This window comes from Sminthopsis crassicaudata, chromosome 1, assembly GCF_048593235.1.
Source record: "Sminthopsis crassicaudata isolate SCR6 chromosome 1, ASM4859323v1, whole genome shotgun sequence".
In the NCBI taxonomy this organism is placed as follows: domain Eukaryota; kingdom Metazoa; phylum Chordata; class Mammalia; order Dasyuromorphia; family Dasyuridae; genus Sminthopsis; species Sminthopsis crassicaudata.
The window spans coordinates 527,074,861-527,097,487 of record NC_133617.1 but is presented as its reverse complement, the minus strand read 5'-3'; the positions used below and the strand labels follow the sequence as shown (position 1 = coordinate 527,097,487).

The following is a 22,627-nucleotide window of genomic DNA, read 5'->3' as shown; positions in this document are numbered from 1 at the left end:
GAGTATGCAAATATAGCAACACTGTGTGAGAGCTGGAAAAGACACTATAGACTGTCTAATCTATTCCCTCTCTTTTATAGATAGAGAGAATAAAATTAAATGACTTGCCAAATACACAAACTAATAACTGACTGATCAAAAAATTTTTGAAAAGTGCAATCCTCCTATCTTTTACCACCTCAGTGGGAGTCAACTCACAGAGCAAGAAGAGCTAGATCAGGTTCATAGTTTAACTCACTCTTTATATAGCATATTCTTAGGTTCTAGATCTAAACCCCCGTAGGGACCAAATCCTGGCACCCCAAGGATTTTCTGCTGAGCTGGCTGTACTAGCCCCCCTGTAATCTTAGCTTCAAGGTTGTCATGACTTGAATGCCCAGGTTCAGAGGGTGATCACCACTGGCATCTGAAATAGAAGGGTAAAAAAATACAGAACAGACGCACTAGATCCATTTCTTGGAGCTAGGATAAAAGAGAGGGATAAAGATACTTTGGGTAAAGTGATCTTTACCTTGTAGAAGCAGCAGGAAAGAAGTAATCCAATCTGTCCATATTTAAAATTACAATCTCTTCTGGGTTGTGAAGTCTTTCGAAGGAGAGATCTCCCATCCTTGTGCTAAGAGAATTCTGGTACCTCCATGTTAGGTGATCTGGGTATCCACAAAGGGTCAAGCCCTCATATCTCTGCATTTGAAATTTGCTGTTTTTGGCAAATTGGCAAGATTTCTTTTTTAACATTGTCCTTGGCCAAATTGAGCAGTTCTTTCCAGTCAAAGTCCTTTTACTTGCTTCCCCAGTACCATATTAAATTCCAAGCTGCTAATGTTACAGAATCATATGCAATCCCACATGTACAAGGGCAATTGTGATTTTCACCTGTAATGGGGCTTGTAGCAGCCCTCCATCACCTAATGGAAGCACTTTACACATATAGTTAGGAGAGTTTCCTTTGACACAAACAATGGTCTGTGTCTGTCCAAACAGGGACAGTTTGACATTTCTTTCTGCCCCATCTTCCCTGTTATGACCAAAGGCTGAACATCATAGTTCACCCACCATTGACTCAGGTGCCATGAACTGAACCAAGAGGTAGAAGATTTTTTCCCCCATGCTTTTTTACTTTGCCTCCAAGAAGTAGATCTGGGTCTTTTTTTTTTTGTTACCTTTTTTTATGTGTGTACCGTTTCAGGTGCTGGTGGAGTCCCTGCCAAACTAGGAGTTCAAACCATGGTAACTTTGGAGCCAGGATTCCAGGTGGAATTTTGTATCTAGCCAGCCTGCCAGGGAAGCATTGATGAGCCAGGGCCCGGGACTCAAGCCCAAAACAGATTCTGAACTTGAAACTGAGCCTGTGCTCTGAATTGAGTTGTGAACCTAATGCCCTTCTGTTCCCCAGAGTGACATCTGTGAGGGAGGGAAGAATTATTCTTCTCATATGCTGAAAGTTTATATGTTTGTAATTATCCTTTTGAAGTGTTTGTTCCTAAACCCTAATCTCAGTGGTTAAGTGGGAATTAGTGTAGGGTAGCTCCCCAAACACACCCTTGGGGGAACATTATCACTGAGGGCTAGAGCCATCTGCAGAGAACCCAGACATGCCCACCCTCAGTAAGGACCCTGGAGAAGGTAAAATAGTGGGAATCAGGCATCCAGGACCTGGTGACGGTGTTATATTATCCCATAAGAAATTTTGCAGTCAAAAAAGTGTTTTATAGAATTACCAGATATCTTCAAGCAAAAGAACAAAGGCAGATAAAGAAGATTGACTTCAATATGGGCTACAGTGAGCTTTCCACACTCCATGGAGGTCCCAGAAGACTTAGCTACAAAGTAGTCATCAAGGCTCAGGTCTGATGCAGGTTTACCTGCAGCACCTGGGGGGGGAAAGAAAAAAAAAAAAAAAAAAAAAAAACCACAGAGGAGATGCCAGGCTCATCTGTTGGAGCTGGGACAAAAGCAGGGGAAGGGATTGCATCTTCACAGGGCCTGTGCTGCAAGGGGACTGTGACCTTCATGCTCTGCAAACAGCAAGGAATGGGGAGGGGGGGGAAAGAGGAGAAAAAAAAAAAAAATCAGTCCTTTACACATACCACATGTCCTGGTCAGCTAACCCAGAATAGATCCTCAAAATAGATTAATTTCTGACACCACCCTTTGTAGTGATTATTGCCTGTGCTGCTGGGTGTCTTGTGAAGTGGCCTAAATTACAGATCCTAGGAGTTTTACTTCTTTTCTAGAAAAAAAAAAAAAAAAAAAAAAAAGGAAAAAATAAAAAGTGAGTCTTCTGGGATCTCAACTCGGAATTTTCTGTTTCAGTGATAATTCTAAAACATCTCAAGAAAGAGAAAAGGAGTGAATTGGAAACCAAAGGGAGATGCTGAAGAGACAGCTTTAAGCCCCAGAGCATGTGATGCTGCTCAATTTTGGATAATTAGAGAAACTGCTGGAACAAAGATAAATTACATTTATTCTTTCCTGCTTTGTTGTCTGATGGTTAGCACATTTAAGTGTCTCTGCCATTTTACTTTTTTTTTTTTTTGCGAGTTATTTGCTTAAAAAAAAAAAAAAAAAAAAGAAAAAGAAAAGAAAAGAAAAAAAAAAAAAAGATTGCCAGACAAATTTTAAATTGCATCCCCAAGCTGATGTTATTTTACTAGTGGAGGAGGAGCTTTTGGATAATTCATTACCTGCAATTCAGCAAGCTAGAGATTGTCCGTTTAATTCTATGATTGGTTACCTAGGAGCTGAAAGCAGTTTAAGTTTTTCCAGAATTTGTAGTTTAAGCTTTAGTCCTGCTGAGAAAAGAAGCCATATAGAACTAATACTTTTCCCCCTAAACTAAAACCCTCAAGAATTCCCATTTTCTCTAATAACCTTTGGATTTTCTGTCCTGTCTTGCCCTTCAACGCAAGGCAAAGGGTTATAGAGAACTCCAAGCCTTAAAAAGGCCCACAATGCAGGGGAGAAGTTAGGAATCTCACCCTGTGAGAGGCACTGTACTAAGCACTTTATAATTATTCTTTCATTTGATCCTCTCTCCATCTAGGCAGTAGGTGCTGTTATCTCCTTACAGATAAAAATAAAATACATAGGAGTTGTGATCTGCCCAGGGTCACACAGCTGTTAAGCATCTGAATTAGATGAATTCGGATCTTCCTGACTCCAGGCCCTGGAACTCCATCCCTAGCTGCCCCAAATCTATGTTCCATTCTCTAATTAAATGACCCACAAAACCTGAGTTTTCAATGCAACTTTATTTGCATAATCTGAGAAGTACAAAGAACATACTTAACTATAAACTAGCATAACACTGCTTGCCAGGAATTTGGAAATATCAATCCGATTCCAGATCACAATTCAAGATTTTTCTTTAAGGAGTGTTTATAGAGGGAAAATTGGTTCTACATTTCCTTCTAAGAAACAATACAATTTTTCTAAACTTCCTTGGGCTTGGGTCAGCTTATACTGGCTCTGGGTCAGACGATGCTTGTCTAGATCTTCAAACCCATTGCTTAGGGAAAACATGGTATGAAGGTCCTGCATGTCACGACAAGCCTGTTGGAGCTTGTCTTGTAGGTTGCTTGGGAGACCTTGGACTTTAGGTATGAGATCCATGAAGGCTGACTGCAATTTCAGAGTAATGATCCGGGACATATCCAGAATAAGGAGTTCCAAGAGCTACAAGAAAGGGAACAGAAGGAGCTTAGTAAGTATGTGACACTATTAAATAGACCTTTTTTCATTAATCTAGAATGTCCTGAGCCTTCTATCAGCTCTAATTTCTTGTATAGATTTAGCCCTGTGTATGCATACATATTTATAGACAATTGCTAATAGTTAACATATTTTGTTTTAGATCCTGGATTGGGAGTTGGCAAACTCCACTTAGATTCCTCCTCTTACAAAGCATTTTGCCATAGTCCCATAAGGAGTATCTCAATCCTCATCTGCAAAATACAGTAAATGAATTCTAAAATTTTTGCCCAGTTTTTTTTAAATAGTTGGCATTCCTGTTTAGTGCCACCATTCTTCTACTCCCTTTGGTTCAATCATCTTTGCATGAAGGGGAAAAGGGCAGAATTCTAGCAAAAGGAAAAAATCAGTTGCCAAATCCTATTGACAAAGAATCCCTTTCTTCTCCTTATTACCCTGCTTCAGTATCTTGTCTGCTAGACTAATACCCATCCCTACCACTTATTTCCTTTTTTTAGTCTTTCCTTTTCAGAAGGGCTAGATGAGGTTTGGTTTTGTTTGAGACAATTTGGGTTAAATGGCTTGCCCAATGTCAGACAGCTTGTGTCAGAGGACAAATTTGACCTCATTCTTGACTACTGCCTGTACTGACCCACTGTACCACTTAGCTGTCCCTCTAAGGCTTCTTAATGTACTGTTCTGATCCATAGCTAGAACTAGCATGATGTGATGAGTACTGGGTCCCAGGTGTGACATCCTGCTTCTACCTGCTCCTAGTACCAGCTATTTGCTGTCTTTCTCCTTAGCTTTGGGCTCTGACGGTTCTGTGGAGGTTCTTCTGTCTTCTTATAACCCACCTGGCTTTGGGAATCTTTGCTTGTGGAGGAACAGTAGAGATGCCTCATACCTGAGATACCTCTTCAGAATATAATAAACTTAGCCCTAAGACTTCTGTCCATGTCTTCCTATTCTTTGAGAGTCTTTTTTGTAGTTTTGTAAAAACTTAGGAGACAAGACCCAATTTTGAATCTTAGCTCTACTTGGAGCTTGCAAAGTTATAACTTCTTAAGGCCCTTGTTTCTTCCTTTTCTAGATGGAAGGGACACCTCCAAGACTCCTTTCAGCTCTATTTGTGTCTAGGTCTTGTTTCCTCACCATATTCTGATTTTTATGGAAATCTCCCCTGAAGCTACATACCTTGATGCTTCTCCAAAGCAGATGGCTCCTCCTTACAAACACTCAATACAGGATCAACAAGAACTGGGACACTACTTTGCTCTCCTTCTGCTACAACCACTGCAAATCAGCAAGCAATATATTTGGAAGTTCACTCCTTCCTAGCTAGTTACTTGTGGATCGTCATTTCTAGACCCCCAGCTAATCTTCCTTCTCCTCAAGATTATAGTCTCCTCCAAATCTCAGCTTCAGATTCATAGGACCAATCATTAATCTACATCAGATTAAGGTTGATTTTGTCCTTATTTCTTCTGCATTTTAGAAAAGAAAATTATATAAAGCAAAAAGAAAGAAAAACCTAACAAGTCTAAGAGCCTTGATAGTCTTATTCCTAGAATAATTTATCTTACTCCCAACTGATATTCTCCCCAGTTTTCCCCCTCTTGTTCCCCCAAATAGCAAGGGAGCAAGACAATCTTCCTCCAGGAGGCACATTTTAAGATGATTTTGATACCCCCCCCCAAAAAAAAGCCTCATTTGATTAAAACTAATCCAGCTGCCTGGATGATACTGAAAGATCAGTGCCTTTCAAGTCACTATGCTGAGAATTACCTTTTCTTTACCCCCTTCTCAGTTTACCATTTCAGGTACAGTAAGAATCCTTATCTTCCATGAAATCTTCCTTGATTAATGTCAATTTTCTTTTGTTATGTTTTTGCCATTTTATTTTCTACATATTAAATACTTACGAAGACTACAGTTGCCACAAGTAACTCTCCTGATGTAAATCAAATATGGCTACAAAGATATTTGTCTACTGACATTTCAGATAGTCAACTTTGAAACTTTCTGAACTAAGTCAGCTAATGTATGAGTTATTGGCTACTAAAGTGCTATTAGCAGAATTGATCTCTCAGGATTATTAATTTTGAACTCTAAGAACCTAGTGTCATTTCCTTTTCTTCATTGTCCCACAACTTGGACTATTCCCACTAGTTAAGATATATGGTCCATATAGATGCCTTAAACTCTTGAGTTTTATAGAAAATGATTTAAAGTCACTATAATCCAAGACTTCCTAAAGATAAGAACTTTTAACTTAATATGATACATTAGGGACACACTATTGTCCAACAATGTGTTTTAACTTGTTTTCTTCATTAAATGTATATCGGGGGCAGCTCGGTGGCGCAGTGGATAGAGCACCAGCCCTGAATTCAGGAGGACCCAAGTTCCAATCTGGTCTCAGACACTTAACACTTCCTAGCTGTGTGACCCTGGGCAAGTCACTTAAGGGGGGAAAGGGGAGGGGGGAAGGAGAGAGAATAGCACTAAATGTATATCAGCTTCAGGCTTTACATGGTGTCCTACTTTTTAGTTACCCTAAGTTTTCAACCTTGTCATTATCCTTAGTTCCTCATTCTGCCTTCCCCCCACTCTCCCCCACCAGTTGTAGAAGTCGTATGGATTCTATACCTTCTATCTGTTCCCTTTTTCTACTCATGTGGTTCCACTCTGGTTCAGATCTTGTTTCATCCAGACTATTATGACAATCACATTTAGATTCCTGATGTCTCATTTATCCCCCTCTTATGTTTCCCCAAGATAAGCAACCAAAGTAATCTTCCTAAAGCAGAATCCATCAGATCCTCTCTTGAGGAACTTTCCCCTCTACCCCTTTATGTGTTCTGTTCCAGCCAAACTACCTACATGCTATTCCCCAAAACTCAAGATTCCTACTTTTGAGACAGAATACTATGTGCTTAGAAAATAGTCTCATCTTCATGCCATGAGAGTCCCTGCTTATTCTCCTATGGTAGACCTTTTCTGATCTCCCAATTGTAAGTTCTCTCCATCCTTTAGTATTGACATGGTAAAGTTTTCCTAGTTGAATGCTCCTTGAACCTATTAGGTATTTATAATGCATGGGAACAAGACAGGTTTACCTAATAGCCAAGTTATCAGTTTGACATTAGTATTCCATGTGTCAGACATATATACCTCAATATCATCTTCATCCTCATTTTCTGGCTGATTCTTACTCCATTTGATCCATAGCTCAAATAGTGCCTTATAGTAATTCTGCTGATCCTCAGAACGTTGCTTTCTTCTATAAGTCTAGTGGAACAAAAGCATTTTGAAAGTTTGAAGACATGGGTCTGCCTTCTAACTGTTCTTCAAAATTTAAGTATGCTGATCAAGGAGTCTAATTTATAATTCTCCCTCTGTAGTTGAAGGTCAATGTTTTTATACATGATATAAAAATTAATTGCCCTAATAGAAATGCTAGCATGGCTAAGTGGAATCTAGAAACAAGCTTGCTTCTACCACTTTAACAGCCCTCATCATCCATACACACATACGATCTGGCAGATAGATAGCAGTAAATACTTGTACAATCATGGTCATCATTGAGACAGTATCCTAAGAGATTAAGCTCCGATCAGAGCTATGTTTCTAATAAAATCAGTTCTGGGTATTATGTTTAAAGACCACCATTGATACAGTAGAGATCAAAAGAATATTCAGAATGTTGAGAAGTCTTGAAACCATGCAGATAAACAGGAAAATTTTTAGGCTAGAGTAGAGAAGACTTTAAAGTATTTAAAGTTGACAAGAGATTTTTTTTTTTTCCTTGTTCTACTGCTCTTAGAGGTAAGAGTGGGAATGGAGGAGGGGAAGATAAGAATGTAGAAGCTACAGCAAAAGGCAAGTTTAGGTTATACATAAGTGAGTTATGCATAGGTAGTGAGGGACAATTTACACCAAAGTATAAGTGCCCTGGTAACAGGCTGCCTTGTGAAATGATTTTTCTTTACTAGTTCATTAAATAGAAGTTAGAGACTGATTGTTAAATGATTCCTATATAGAAAAGCACTATGACTTTATGCTTCCACAACAGAGTCTATAAAAACCCATTAGAAAGGAACTGGTTGGTTTTTAGGAGTAGCTTAAAACATAGAAAATCCTACCAATTCAATTGTTTCATAGAGCTGATACAAGAGTTTTCTGATGTTGTTCTTGGTGCCTCTCATATTTTTCATTGCATTTTTATATGTCGGGGGTTGGAAGTTGCTTGATAGAGAATCAAAGGTTAAAAAATGGCTTCTCTCTCTTGCAAAGTCTTTTCTAAAATCTTCTTCCTCTGACAATTTTTTGATGTTAGCTACATAGAATTTAAAAAAAAACATTAATAATTCTATTAGAAAAACACTTAAATTGATAAACATTTACGAAGCACCTATTTGCTAGGGACTGTATTAAGGGTTGCCTTCTTCAGGTTTTTGCCTTCAATTAATGTAGATACCACAGAGCAGCAAGACAGTCCCTTCTCTCAATGATCTTAATCTAATGAAGACAACATGCAAGCAAATACATGCAAAGCAAATAAGACATAATTAACAGAGGGAAGGAATTAGAATTAAGAGGTGATGAAGATCCATTTTAGAGTCCGTTTCAAAAATCTTACAAATCTATAGTATATTCTTTGCTTTATTGTAAGCAAAGCAAAACTGCTACATGATCAAATTCATAAGTTCATCCAGTTTTTCTTAAAGCATTTAGCACTAAAAATAATAGAACAGCATTAGATTCTTATTCAGGGCTGAAAATTTGTGAGTGCTATGAGACTTTTATACCCTTAAAGATAAGTTTATGTACAAGCTATTAGCAGCATCTTCATATTTAAAAGAAACTGATTCCTGATATAACCTATGACTTAATCATCCAGTCTCATCTGGAATTAGGTAGACTATTTTATACTCTAATGTAGCAGGACTGAATAAGGAAGATAGAGGAATTATATCTAGCTTTATAGTCACTGACCCACATGTGGTGGTATTGGGTGGTATTCGTCCATATGTACTTTTAATTCTTCTAGTGTTTGTTTCTTCTCTCGGATTTCAGAGAAGATTTTCTCTTCACACATGGATCTTTTATTAATATCATTGGTGCTTGTGATAGCTTCCTTGCTCATGCCAACATCATTGGAACTCAATGAATCTGTTTCTTTCAGTGGCTGAACCTTGTCAATTATAATCTCCATGGATAAATGTGGTACCTAGAAAGAAAAAAAGAAAGTGTGCCATCTTTGGTAACATCCTGCTTTAGCTTTTTCAAATTCTCAAGTATGTACTAGTACATAGTATGTTTCAATTAAACTATATTTTTGATCTATTAGATAATGTTTCATTATCTCAACTTTGATCCTCATAACCATCATTATGTGGGGAAATTTCACCTATCCTCCTTAAGATTAGGAGGCTTTTCCCAGAATTCATAGGAATTTCAAAGTGCTGATAAGATCTACCTTAATAGAGGTCAAGAAATGTTACCATCTTTGTATTTCTAGTAGTGATATTGTAGACACTTAATTTTTTTTTGAACTTTAAACAAAGTAGACAAGAAAAGTCATTTCAGAGACCTTTAATATCTAATGCTACTTAGAATTTGTGTGCATTTTGTTTGTATTTTAATGTTAACATTAAAGTTCAAAATTTGGGGCAAAAAATATTGGAAAGGGAAGTTCTTTGGAATGAAAAAGTAGAGAAACATGTTCTGAGAGGAGAGGCAAGGAAACTAGGTAAGAATCTAATGATAGGCAAACAAAAGTTCAAGTTAAACTACATATGGGAATGGTTAGCCAAAGAAGAAGCCAAGGGAAACAATTACAAAAACATGGGATTGTTATTAATGGTAGAAAAACATGATACTGGGGGGAGGGGAGAAAGAATAGTTTTGGGAAATAGAGGAATCTCCACATAAGTGTGGCAGACTGGGATTCAAGGCTCACAAGCTGTGCAATAGCTTCTTGTAGAAATGGGATTAAGCTTAATGACTGGTAAAGGGAACAAAGCACTAGTTTTTTTGAAGGAACATCTTTGGAAAGAAATTAGTTGCTCCTTTACATAGTTTTGATGTTGCTTTTGTTTAATATTACATTCTGTATAGAAGGAACTGGTTAGCTTCATCTTCAAATCTAATCTGACATTTACCAGCTTTGTGATTTACAACCTGTCTGCCTTAGTTTCTTCAACTAAAATGGAGAATGAAAATAGCACCAATATTATAGGTTTGGGACCAAATGGAATATTGTTTGCAAAGACACCTAGCACATAGTAGTTACTTAGTAGGTATTTAATAAATGTTCATTTCATTCTTTCCCCCCAAACCGATTTGAATGTTGTGGTCAGTTACTGCTGAGGACAGGATATGGACTTTCATTTGTGAGAAGTAAAATACCACTTTTTTTTTTTTTTTTTTTTACTACCTAAACTTACCTTGTTGATAAAGTTTCCTTTCAATTAAATGTTTCATCGGCTCATAGAAGATCACTCCCTAGATTTAATACCATATTGAAATTTGTTCTTTTCCTGATAGCTTTGGCATTTATTCATTCTTTTTTATCTGATCTCTTCACAGGCTCTTTACTCTGCCCTCTTCAGTTTTCTGCCTCCAATTAGTATAGATACCACTAATGTTAACTCCCCTTCGAATAAGAAGGGGGAAGGAAGGAAGAAGGATTTGTATGGAGCCCTTCTTCAGTCTACCAGGGTTTTCTATAAATTCAATCTCTTGAATTCACAAGTTTAATATTTAGAAAAATCAGGCTATATCTACTGGAACACAGAAAAAGCCACTCGAGACTTCAACATGCCTAAGTTATTACTTCTTTCTTATAATAAACTCAGTGTCGATCTCTAATGAGATGCTATGAATTAAGACATTTGAGATATTGGAGCCAGGACTAGATTGTTTTCTTAATAGAATCAGAATTTTCTTCTGGTAATTAGGAATATTACCTCTTGTTGTTCTAGTACTTGTGGTTCAGTCACTCTCTCTTGCTTGATAGGCTCATTTGAAGCTGAAAATAAAGGTATTGGTTAAAAACCAGAAAATGTTGATTGGCTAGTTAGTACTAGTAATGACAACTCTGGGCTAAGAGTAATTAAACTACCACTTGTAGTTACTTTTTCCTTCTATCTTTAAAAAAAGAACATAATAAATTCAAAGGAATTTTCTATTTCACAAGAAATAACTGCAATGAACAAGAGCATAATATGATAGAAAGGGCATTGAATTTGGAATTGAGAATTAGGCTCAAAACCTGCTCCATTTCCTGCTCATGTGACCTTAAACATCCTCCCTTTCTCCAGACTCCTTTTGTAATATGGAGGAATTAGGTAAGATGATCTCTGGAACCCTTCCAGATTCAAATGTTACTGAATTCTGCAGCCTTAGGTTGACTACAAACACAATCAAAGGTCTTAAATCACAGGTGAAATGCTCATTAGATTAGAACATTGTAGATCCTCTTGGAAAGAATGTTATGAGAAGACAACTAGGTGAAGCAGTAGATAGAGCACCAGCCCTGAAGTCAGGAGACATGAGTTCAAATTTGGCCTTACACTTAATACTTCCTAGCTGTGTGACCTGAGCAAGTCATTTAACCCCAATTGCCTCAGCCAGAAAAAACAAAACAAAACTATATCAATATTGCCAACAAAAGTAAGTCTAACATTTTATTATAATGTATATATTACCTTAAGTCTAGTGCTCCCATATTCCTAAACAACAGGACTCCTAGGCTATATCAGCTTGGGGGTGTGGGAAAAAAAAACCTTTGTTTCCGGCAACCAAAACAACTATGTTGGCCCAGTTTTGGAAGTAATCAGAGCTCTCAACTAATTCTGGGTCAAAGCTCTGTTTTAGAGTTAGAGTGATAGTTTAATGTTACTTTATTCCTGGTCAAGAGGAGATTTACTTGAATTAGTAGACAGACATTGTCAAATCCAAAATCAAGTTTTAGCACATTGAGACAGGACTATTTTATTTGATAAATTTAATAAGCCAGCAATCAGTATTGTCTCCTTTTTCAAGTGTTTCTACTAAGTACATCATGTTTACCTCCTATCAAAGAAGCGTTCACTTACCTTTGGATTTAAGCCTAGTCACAATATGTTTTGCATCATTTAGCATCTTTTCAGATAAGGTCTGCTCAATCTGTGTTGAACTTGCACCAGTTCCTGAAAGCCGGAGAGTCTTTTTTCCAATACCATGGTCCACATAAGCTGTCTTTGTGCTACTAGTAGTTATGTGGCTGAAGTTGTATCTGAACATTTTTTCTTCCTGTTCCAAACTAAGAAGAATGACTAATTACATAAGTCTCAAAAAGATTTTACATTATATTGAAAGGAAATACTCTGGAGAATTGCATCTTAGCAGCACATGTGGCCATGCAATATAATGGAAAGAATGCTTGGTTAGAAATTAGAATACCTGGGATCGAGTTGGAGCTCTTCTACAGCTGTAACTGAGCAAGAAATTTTTTAAACAGTTTAAGTGATTAAAAACCACCACCAACAACAAACCAAAACAACGGGAAGACCCAAGTTCAATTCCAGCCTCAGCTATTTACTAGCTGTATGGCCCTATTTATACCTCAGTTTCCTCAGTAAAATATGCAGGAAAAGGAAATGGCAAACCACTCCAGTATCTCAGCCAAGAACACTACAAATGGGATCACAGAGTGGGACATGACTAAACAAAATGACAACAAAGTTTCTTTACCTGTGAGATGGAGGATAAATACTGTCATCATCCAGCATACAGGATCATTGAGGATCAAATCAAATTAACACATTAAAAGCAAGCAATTCACCTAAGTATATAAAAGTGGGAACAAATGATCCAAACTTCTGGATTTTGGGAAAAAAAAAAAAAAAAAGGGAAGGGGAAGTTGCCAGTGTCTAAGAAGGATATAATCCCAGTTGCCATCCCAGGATCCTTTGAGCCTTAATTCTCCTCCCCAATATTTCCCTAGCCCTTTTATCCTGCTTTCATAGGTGTGTATAACAATCAGTTGCCATAACATTGCATACTTGTAATTTGAAGGCGATTATTTGGAGGTCAGAAGAAGAGGGAAAGTTTACATAGAAGATACAAGGAAACCTTTCCCCCTTCAAGTCAAGAATTCCTGAAATAGTAATGCCAAAAAAAAAAAAAAAAAAAAAAAAAAAAAGTTAAAGTGGATATATATATATATATATTAGTGCTATCTCCTAGTCATCTGAAGATAGAAATAGTGCTGAGGAATAGTGGTTTACCTTCAAGAGGTCTTTAAGGAAGGAGGGCAGGAGATCAGAACTTGTATAAAGATGGAGCAGATCCTTAAAGGATTACAAGAACAATCAGCCAGTATAGGGAGGTTAGTGTTATGTTGAATAATTAGTGAAATGCCAAGCTTTAAAGGGCAAAGGCCTGTATCCACTAGAATATTAGAAAGCCATATTTTTCTTCACTTAGACATCACCAGTATTTTAGAAGTTTAGTTCATTTCCAAAGGAATTAGTATTATTGCAGACAATTTACAAATCAGATCCTACTTTCCTTTTGTGAAGGATGTGAGGAGAGTTGAATGGCCAACTCGGAATTCCCAGTTTCATTCAACTCCCCAGCTTGGAAGGAGTCAAATTCAGTTCAAAGTTATACCCTCGGGAAGTCACCAGAATTTCATTAGCTGAGATTACTTCTTAGTGTCTAAAATGCTTGGATTTTATACTTAAAAAAAAAAAAAAAAAAAAAAGCCAGATTGATGAATTGACTTTCTCCTAGGAAAAAAATTAAGAAGTCAGCACCTCTCAAAACTCGATTTTCTCATCTGTAAAATGAGGATAATAGCACCAAGCTCATAGGATTTTTGTCAGGATCAAATATGACACATGTAAGCAATTTGCAAACCCTTAAGAACTATGCACATGTTATCATTAATATTTCCCCTTCCTCCACCATATCTAACCAGGAGAGTGTTTAGGAGGGAAGAGACAGAATCAGAGTACATGAGTTAGTATTAGTCTCTAGACTTTAAGTAGTGTAGTTTGGATAGAACTAGCTGGTCCCTGTCACTGTCTGCACCAAGACATGCAGTTTTTAATCCCAAGACTTCTCTTGGCCTCCCAACAGAGACTGGGGAATTACTGAAAGGTGCCTGAGATTTTTTCCTTCTTCAAGTTTTAGGTGTTGAGGGCTGCTCTATTTGGGGACCTGCTCCCTCCAAACCCCAAAACTAAACATATCATTCCACTGTGCACCTACTATTTTTAACTAGTTTGTGGGGGGAAAAAAAAGATAACCTGTTTCAAGATATCACAATGAAGTGGATGGGGAGGGGAGAGAAGGGCTGCAGCTCTCTGGATTTGGAGCTCAGTAGATTTTAGTTTATATCCTAGCTTAATTAAAAAAAAAAAAAAAAAAAACCTTTAAGTAAAAGAGTCTTTGGGCCTTAATATTTTTCATCTATAGAGTAAGAGAATTTGGAACAGTTGAGCTCTACAATTCCTTCAACCACAAAGTCCTAAAATGCAATCAGTTGCCACTCTCAATTAAATAGGGTGTGACCCTTTTTTATATTCTGAACTGCAATTTCACTCTTGGGCCTAGTCTTTGCTTGGACATATTTACTATGCAACGATTATATTTTTAAAACCTTAAAGATTCTCTACCAAGATATATTATGATAGCCACATATAATTCTTACAGTTGAGGATGTTTTTTCTTTATATGTTTTCTTCAAAGGAGAGTAATATCTCTAAAGAGTGAAAAAATACCCCCACTGAATTAAAAGGCTAAACCATGGCGCAACACCTTTTCCCCTACTTACCCAATGACAAGCCCTGAGGATACAGCTATAGCAGCTACTTTGACTTTCCCCTCATATATGTGTATATATATGCACACTTAGGTGGTGAGTGGGCGTTGACCCTTATCACTGACAGGTGAAGCAAATAAACAATCACCAAATGAATTTCTAGTCCTGAGGCCAATCAAAGCTATGAGGTAGGTGGCAGAATTAGGAGTCAGTGACTTGAAAGGTTCTATATTAGTTTTCACACCTGTAAGTTACTGACTTCATAGCCTTTCTAACTTTTCAGTATACATTTGCTTGTTTTCTCTTAAAAAAACAAAAAACAAAAAACAAACTTTAATTTATCTTGCATCATTTATATAACCTTACAAAGGTAAGTCTGGCTGAATCATTTTATTATTGTATAAATAAGGTGGAAATTTAAAAGATTTCCAAAGGATTCTTTCCTTACAAACAGCCCTCTGGAGAATAGCACTATTTCACTTAAGTGTAGGTAAACAGATAATAAGCTACAAGTTTATCCACTTACCAATCATTTATTAAGTACAATAGGTTGGGGAAGGAAGGAAAGAGAAAAGCTAAGAAAGATTAAAGAAGATTTCTTTAGGATTAACTATCCCCTTTTTACTTCTTTTCTTTCCTGTAAGGATTTAGTCAGACAGATGGTAGACCTGCCCTTAGTAACTCTGCCTGATCAATGGTTTCCTCTATTTACACTGTTAACTAAAGTGATTCATCATTTCATTAGTGTCATGTGGAAAAAGTTGGTACTCTAAAAGTATCTCTGAGTAAATGATGATAGAAAAGTTAATGAAGTGACAAAGGTTAAGGAAAATTGGCCTGGGGTGTGTGTGTATTCAATTGTAGGAGACAGCATGCTGTATAAATTTATGTAAATAAGTCTATGAAGAACAAGGGAATATGAAAGGGTTACTTGCAACTTGGAGAGAAATCAAGATCTAATGCTCAGGGTAGTGCTGGGACTGTTCCTAAGGAATTTAAGGGGTGAGGATATTCCAGGCTGGAGAGACATCCAAGGGCAGATAGGCAGGCTATGCTACAGATGAGGAATCATAAAGAGGATAATATATCTGAAATGCCAAATGTGTGATGGGAGTAATGGAAGGTTGGAAAGGTAAGTTGGAGCTAAAGAGTAAAGGATTTTAAATGCCAGACAAAGGAGTTTCTATTTGACCCTACAAGTCAGAGTTGAGAAGTGACATGGTTAGAACTCTGCTTTAAGAAAATTATTTTTGGCAATTATTTGTAGGCTTAGAGAGAAGAAAGATTGGAAGCTGTGAGTCTAATTTGGATGCTGTTGCAGTAGTACAGGAGAGAAGTTGTGTTAGTGATAAGATGATGGTATCCTCAGTAGAAATAAAAAAGCTGAAAGTCTGAAGTGTTAAGCTCTGGGGAGAAGATAATGAGTTCCATTTCAGGGCATATAGAGGTGCCTTTAGAAGAATCGGTCTGAAATGTCTATTAAGCAGTTGGTGATGACAGGTTTGGAGATCAGAAGACAGAGAAGCAATAAATAATGTAGAGATTGAGAAGCCACTTACAAAAAGATGATCATTAAATCTTTGGGAGTTGATAAGGTGCATTGGTCTCTAGTTGTATAATCCCCATCAATGAAAGCATACTTTAGTTAAGTGAGCCTGGAATAATAAGATTTGACATCTATGTATCACTTTGGCTCATAAATTGCTTTACATAAATTATCATGTGTGATCATCATAATAATTATGAGATATGGCAGTCATTTTTATGATCATATTTATAGATTAAGAAATAAACTCAGAGGGACAAAGTGATTTGTCCCATAGTAGCTGTTTTATGACATGAAATAAGCTAGCTTCTCAGCTAGCCATTTGGAACAATATCACAAAAGTTGACCTGGATTGTACTAGATTGTACTAGAATCTAAAACTGAGAGTTTTTATGTAATAGTAATAATTGCTTGATCTGCATGGAGCTAGGCATAGTAGACAGGAAAATACTCTCTTCAAGTCACCCAACAACATATATAGAGAGGAGCTCAAAAACATCGTTGCTGAGCACACATTTCCCTACTTTATACCTTGCTTGATATTTATCATTAGAGAAGTGTTAAACAGCATTTTTTATTTTTAACTTAAATTTATTTTTTGAGGCAATTAAGTGACTTGTCCAGGGTCAGACAGCTAGCAAGTGTCTGAGGCTATATTTGAACTGGTTCTTATAACTCCAAGGTTGGTGCTCTATCCAACATATCACATAGCTTTCTCTGAACAAGTTTTTTAAAATACAAATTTTCAAGAAATTTTGATATATGGGTGGAGTCCTATAACATGTTTTCTTTTATTGAATCAAATACTTTTCCATAGTTGACAAGCAATAAACATAGTACGATGTTAATATTATCAATATTAGCAAAGATATGTCTATTATTGAATATCATTTGTAAAAGCCTACTTTTCTATCTATCCCCTCATTAAGAATATCCTTGATATATATAAAACTCATAAAGATTTTGTATAAATGGGAGAATTGGCATGTAGGTCTATATTTATTGGTGTCTTAATTGCCTTTTTCCATATTAATAATAAGATGCAAATTTTTATGCAACTTTAGTGTGTTTCTCTCCTTCAGATATTGTGTATATCATTTCCTCAATGTTTTTATTATTGTGTCATCTCCAACACAAATCAAATCTTTAAAAATGTTGCGCAGTCTGATTGCTTTTTTTTCCATTTTTGTTTTCTTTAGTATCATATCTACCTCTTTTACTAGAATTTCTAGGATTGTAGTGGTATGATTCAAATGTGGTGGTGATTACATTATACCTGATGGAGAAATTTTTTATAATTACTTTTCCAAATATTTTCCATTTTTATTCTTAGTCTTCCTTCAATATTTATCCTTAACTGCCCCTGGGATAGTGTTGCTTAATTGGATATCTTAGTAAACTTTCTTTAAACAAGTTTTCCCCTCTATTACTTCCCTCTGTTTTAAATGAAGCTACTGTATTCATTATTCTCCTACTAAGACTTTACAAATGAGTTTTATATTATAATCTTGTGTTGTCTCACAGCATTTCTCTCCCTCTGACAAATCTTATGACTGGGTAAGGTAATTTCTGGGATATTTTGGTCTCCTCTCTGGCCATTAAGCTGCATAGGTTAAATTTCTGTACTATAGTTAGTGTCAGTGCCATTTATGTTGTCAATTTCCCATATTTTAATTTTTATTTAAATGTATTTTTTAAATAGCTCAGGGCTACTTCCTATTGTCTTTCATATATTTTTCACTGTAACTTTTTTTTTTAAATCACATTCTTAACTTCAATAAATTGATGGTATAATTTAGATAACACAGACAATTTAGGAATAATTTCTATACCAATCAGAAGTCCTTATTACCTATTAAAATCTATTTCATTTGTTGTATTATCAGGTGCTTGCAATGTTTGGCACTTCTTAATTAATTTTGTTGAGGTAATTGGGGTTAAGGGACTAGTCCAGGATCACATAGCTAGGAAGTGTTAAGTGTTTGAGGTCAAATTTGAACTCAGGTCTGTTATGGGCTAGCACTCTGTAATTGAAACAAGGATTCTTACAAAGTATTAAATCAGTGGAATTGATAAGACAATGGTTATCTAGTTTGGCATGGTGATTAATAGTTCTCTAGTTCAGTATGACTGATTTAATCTTATCACAAATAATAGTTCCCTAGTGATATAATGATTGGTTTAGACTCAGTATACTGTGAATGATCTAATTATGATAGAGCATATTAACTGGGACAAATAGCCAGGGTCAGTCAGAGAAGACAGAAGACTGGAGGTGGGAGCTCAAGCTCTGAGCCAAGGAGAGAGATTCACTCCATCTCACACCACTGTGGTGGCTCTGGTCTGTCCTCCTGCATTTCCTCCAGAGATCAAGCTCACCCAGGGCCCTACACAAGGAGACAATAAAGAATTTGGACTTTAACACTTGGCTATTCTCGTGGTGATTAACCTGCTGAAAGGAAGGCTGGTCCAGAGACCTCCAGAAAACCAACCAAAACATTACACAGGTCTTCCTGATTTTAGGGCTGGTGCTCTATCCACTGTACCACCTAGGCGCCCTATCAATTTATATTTAGTCAAAAACGGTGTTCATAATATAGAAGCATGAGGATCCTTTATCTTCCATTTTCCATCCATTTTCATCTTTTCAGTGAAATCACAAAATGTCAGAGTGTATGATAATTTAATTTGGAGGGTCTCATAAAGTTCTTCATGGAACTTTTTCTGTATTTGTCCTCAGTGAATGATGGTGTACAATTTATTTTTATTGTGTTTTTTCTGCAAATACTTATTGTTACAATATATTCTTGATCTGTATGTGACTGCAATTTATAATGAACAAATATTTTATGAAATAATGTCTCTAGTTGACTTTGGATATACAATAAAATCCACTTTATTAACTCCTTTCTTTGCCTCCTCAAAGAATACCTATATATATATATATATATATATATATATATATATATATATATATATATATATATATATATATATATATATATATATATATATATATATATATATATATATATATATATATATATATATATATATATATATATATATATAAAAGAATACCTATGACCCATTCCTAACATTTTACAACTGCCTTTCTTCTGTTTTATTTACAAGAATATAAAGATAGATATACTTTAGCTCCTCTAGCTACATGTCTACTTTTTTGTTCATTGTATAAAGTGCTTGTATTTTTAGAGTGAGACTAGTCAAAGTTACATAAAAATACTGAGCTTTACTTATTGATAGTCTAAAAACATTGATCCTTAGTTTCTCACCATTTTGTCACCATCATCTTGTCATAAGAGGCATTATCAGAACTAATGGCCACTTCTTATTTTTCTTTGTTTCACAGATTGACCAAAAAAACCTTCATCTCTAGGTGGTCTGATGTGTCTCTCTATAATTAAATAGATTATACTTAGAAAATTCTTTTAGCAGGTTCCTGGAACCATTCTCAAATCCATTCCAATATATAGAACCTAACAAAGCTTGTACTCTGCTGATCCAGTTTCCACTTAATCAGATCATTTATCAAGCACTGTTCTCGGGTTTGATACAAAGCCAATAGTGAAAGAGTCCCTGTCCTTGGGGGAAGGTTACTTGCAGCTGTAACTAAGTATTTCTAGAGATGTTTAAAGGTGAGGGTATTTCAAGCTGGAGGGACATGAATTATATATGAAAATGTAACAAATGAGGAAAAGATAGTTTTGGAAGGAGATGCCTTAGTGTCTGGAAGGATCCAGGAAAGATTTCATGAAAAGGCAGTGTTTGAGCTGAGTCTAAAATGAAACTAGGGATTTGAAGATACAGAGGTAAGGAAGTAGTACATTCTAGGCATGGAGAAGATATAAAAGTATAGAGTTGGATGATGGATTGGATAATACTATATAGAAGGATTCTTTGTTATTATTGGTGGGTTGTTTAGCCATTTTTAAGTTATGTATGACTCTTCAAAACCCCTTTTAGGACTTTCTTTTCTTTTCTTTTTTCTGAGGCTGGGGTTAAGTGACTTGCCCAGGGTCACACAGCTAGGAAGTGTTAAGTGTCTGAGACCAGATTTGAACTTGGGTCCTCCTGAATTCAAGGATGGTGCTCTATCCACTGCACCACCTAGCTGCCCCAGGATTTTCTTATTACAGATGCAAGAGTGGTTTGCCATTTCCTTCTCTAGCTCCTTTTATAGATGAAAAATTGAAGCACAAAGGGTTAATTGACCTAGCCAGAGTCACACAGCTAGCTAATAAATGTCTGAGATTAGATTTGAACTCAGGAAGATGAGCTTGCCTGACTCCAGACCCAGTACTCTATCAACTATAATTCTAATTGCCCTAGAGGGATTCTAGTTAACACTATTAATAGTTATGGGTTATTGTGAAAAGTACCATGTGGAAAAATTATAGTCACAGCATTTTAAGAGCTGCCCAGGTGAGGAAAAAGAATCTTAATCATGGAATTGCATAATTGTGTGGGGGGGGGAATCTTCAAGATCAACTATTCCAGAGTTCTCCCAATTAATTTAACTACAGAACACAAATTTGCTTGAATGCAGTGATGTAACCCATACATATTAATCCAGGATATAGCCTTTTTTTGAAATAAAAGGACATTTTTGGAGCAAAATAGAATTATGTCTATTTTCATGCCTTCTCTCCTCTGCCCCAATAACCCAAATAAAACTGTCAACACTGAAATACAGAACTATAGAGGCAGGAACTGTTTTTAGTTTTTATGGTTTCCATTTCTAGCATACTACTTGCACCCATTAAATGCTTATTATTGAATTGAAGTGAATCACATAGAACTCCAGGGTACTAAAGGATTCTATAATACCACATCTTGAAAAATACTGATCTCCACCCCTCTGGGATTGATTCATTCTTAATGAATTAAAATACATCCTTGTCTGGAAGAATCAAGATGACACTAAGATGTTGAATTCCTCATATCTAACAGGTTGACTAAACACTTTGCTTTTTACTTTCAGATATACCTGCTATGTCTTGGTAGGAGTATATAATTGAAAAGCCAAAGTAATGCAATACTTTAGGTCTCCTTATGGACCACACTCTGCCAATAATCCTTGGACATTAAGTTAGAATGAGAGGGCATTCATTAAATGATTACTCTGTGTCAAAAACTCTGCCAAGTTCTAGGGATAAGAATATAAAAATAAATTCCCCTGACCTCTGTAAGCATCTATTCTTTTTTTATGATATCCATTTCAAATAGATTTTATTCTCCAAAAGAATTGCATTTCGACATGTTTTCACTATTGAAAAAGTACAATGTTTACTTCTCTTTCTTTGCCCACTTTCAAGTATTCAGATTGCCTAGTTTTGTGCAACTCAAATCTATTTTTAAACTGCTACTTGCCTTGGCTATAAATTTGAATTGTTCAACTTTTGAAGAGTTGTGTGGAATCTCTCTCTTCTGATGCATTTTAATAAATTTCTTCAATATTGGGTCTAGAAGGAGCACTTTCAGATAGGGTTATTCCACCATTTGGAAATTTAACTAGCAAGTTGATTATTATATTACACTGTCAAGGATCACTTGTCTTTATTAATGGTGTCAAAGTCAAATAAAAATGGGGATCATAAAACCAAATAAAAGAATCTCTTCAAGTCAAAAATTGGCTTAGAAAAACACAAATTAACATGAATTGTGTTCTATTGCATTTTTCTTTATTTTGCTAAATATTTCCCAATTATATTTTAATATGATTTGGTAGTATTGGACTTCTCTGGTCTTAATCACTAATTTTGCCTTGGAGTTTGTTGGGGAGGAGGGCAGAGCCATGCTTTCCCTATCTAGGTGATTTGTATGCTGCAACTATTCCAGGTCTTTCTGGCTTGAAAATGGACTTCTTTTATGTGTTATTTGTCCTATAAGAACATAATTTTGAGGGTAAATGCTGTCTTAGTTTTCTATTTGGATCCCTAGCACTTAACATATACGTGTTACTGTAAGCACTTAATAAGTGCTTTTGTATTCCATTTGATTATTATCTTTCCATTGGCTGTGATATCAACCTTCTGGAATTAAGTGTTGCTGCAATAATAGGACTTTAATGAGACATCTAAAGCTGCATGTCTGATCTGTCAGCACCTCTTTGAGACTCTCCCATATTAACTTTTGGAAAGGTTTGAATGGCTTATGTACAATAGTACTATCAGCACTATGGATCAACCAATCAATCAAATCAGCACTTTCCCTGTGCCACATATTATACAAAGTCCTGGGGTTACTAAAAGGAAAAAGAATTTCTGTTCTCACTGCTTCTTAACCTGCTTTGACAGAAAGGTTGGCATAGGACTGGGAAGTAACTGCATGAATTGTAAATGGAATCAGAAAAGGCCCTCTTACACCAGGATTGACCTTTCTACATCATATAATAATATAATTATAATATAATTATAATATAATATAATATATCTAATATATATAATATAATATATAATATATAATGATTTATTGATTGATTCTCCTATCTTGTACATAAGAAGTTAATTTTTTTGAACAAAAAGATATTTTACATTTCTATT

General features: G+C 35.9%; 1 protein-coding gene across 1 annotated transcript; it reads right to left on the bottom strand.

Moving 5' to 3' along the window:
* Positions 1 to 3,235: 3,235 nt before the first annotated feature.
* LOC141550794 (perilipin-2-like) lies at positions 3,236 to 14,585 on the bottom strand. Its single transcript, XM_074281788.1, has 7 exons — positions 14,528 to 14,585; positions 11,802 to 12,007; positions 10,671 to 10,732; positions 8,695 to 8,929; positions 7,842 to 8,035; positions 6,871 to 6,987; positions 3,236 to 3,678 (listed from the first exon to the last, which is right to left on the bottom strand). Exons 2-7 carry the CDS (start codon positions 11,986 to 11,988, stop codon positions 3,382 to 3,384), a joined length of 1,092 nt encoding a protein of 363 aa, XP_074137889.1. The 5' UTR covers positions 11,989 to 12,007; positions 14,528 to 14,585; the 3' UTR covers positions 3,236 to 3,381.
* Positions 14,586 to 22,627: the final 8,042 nt, after the last annotated feature.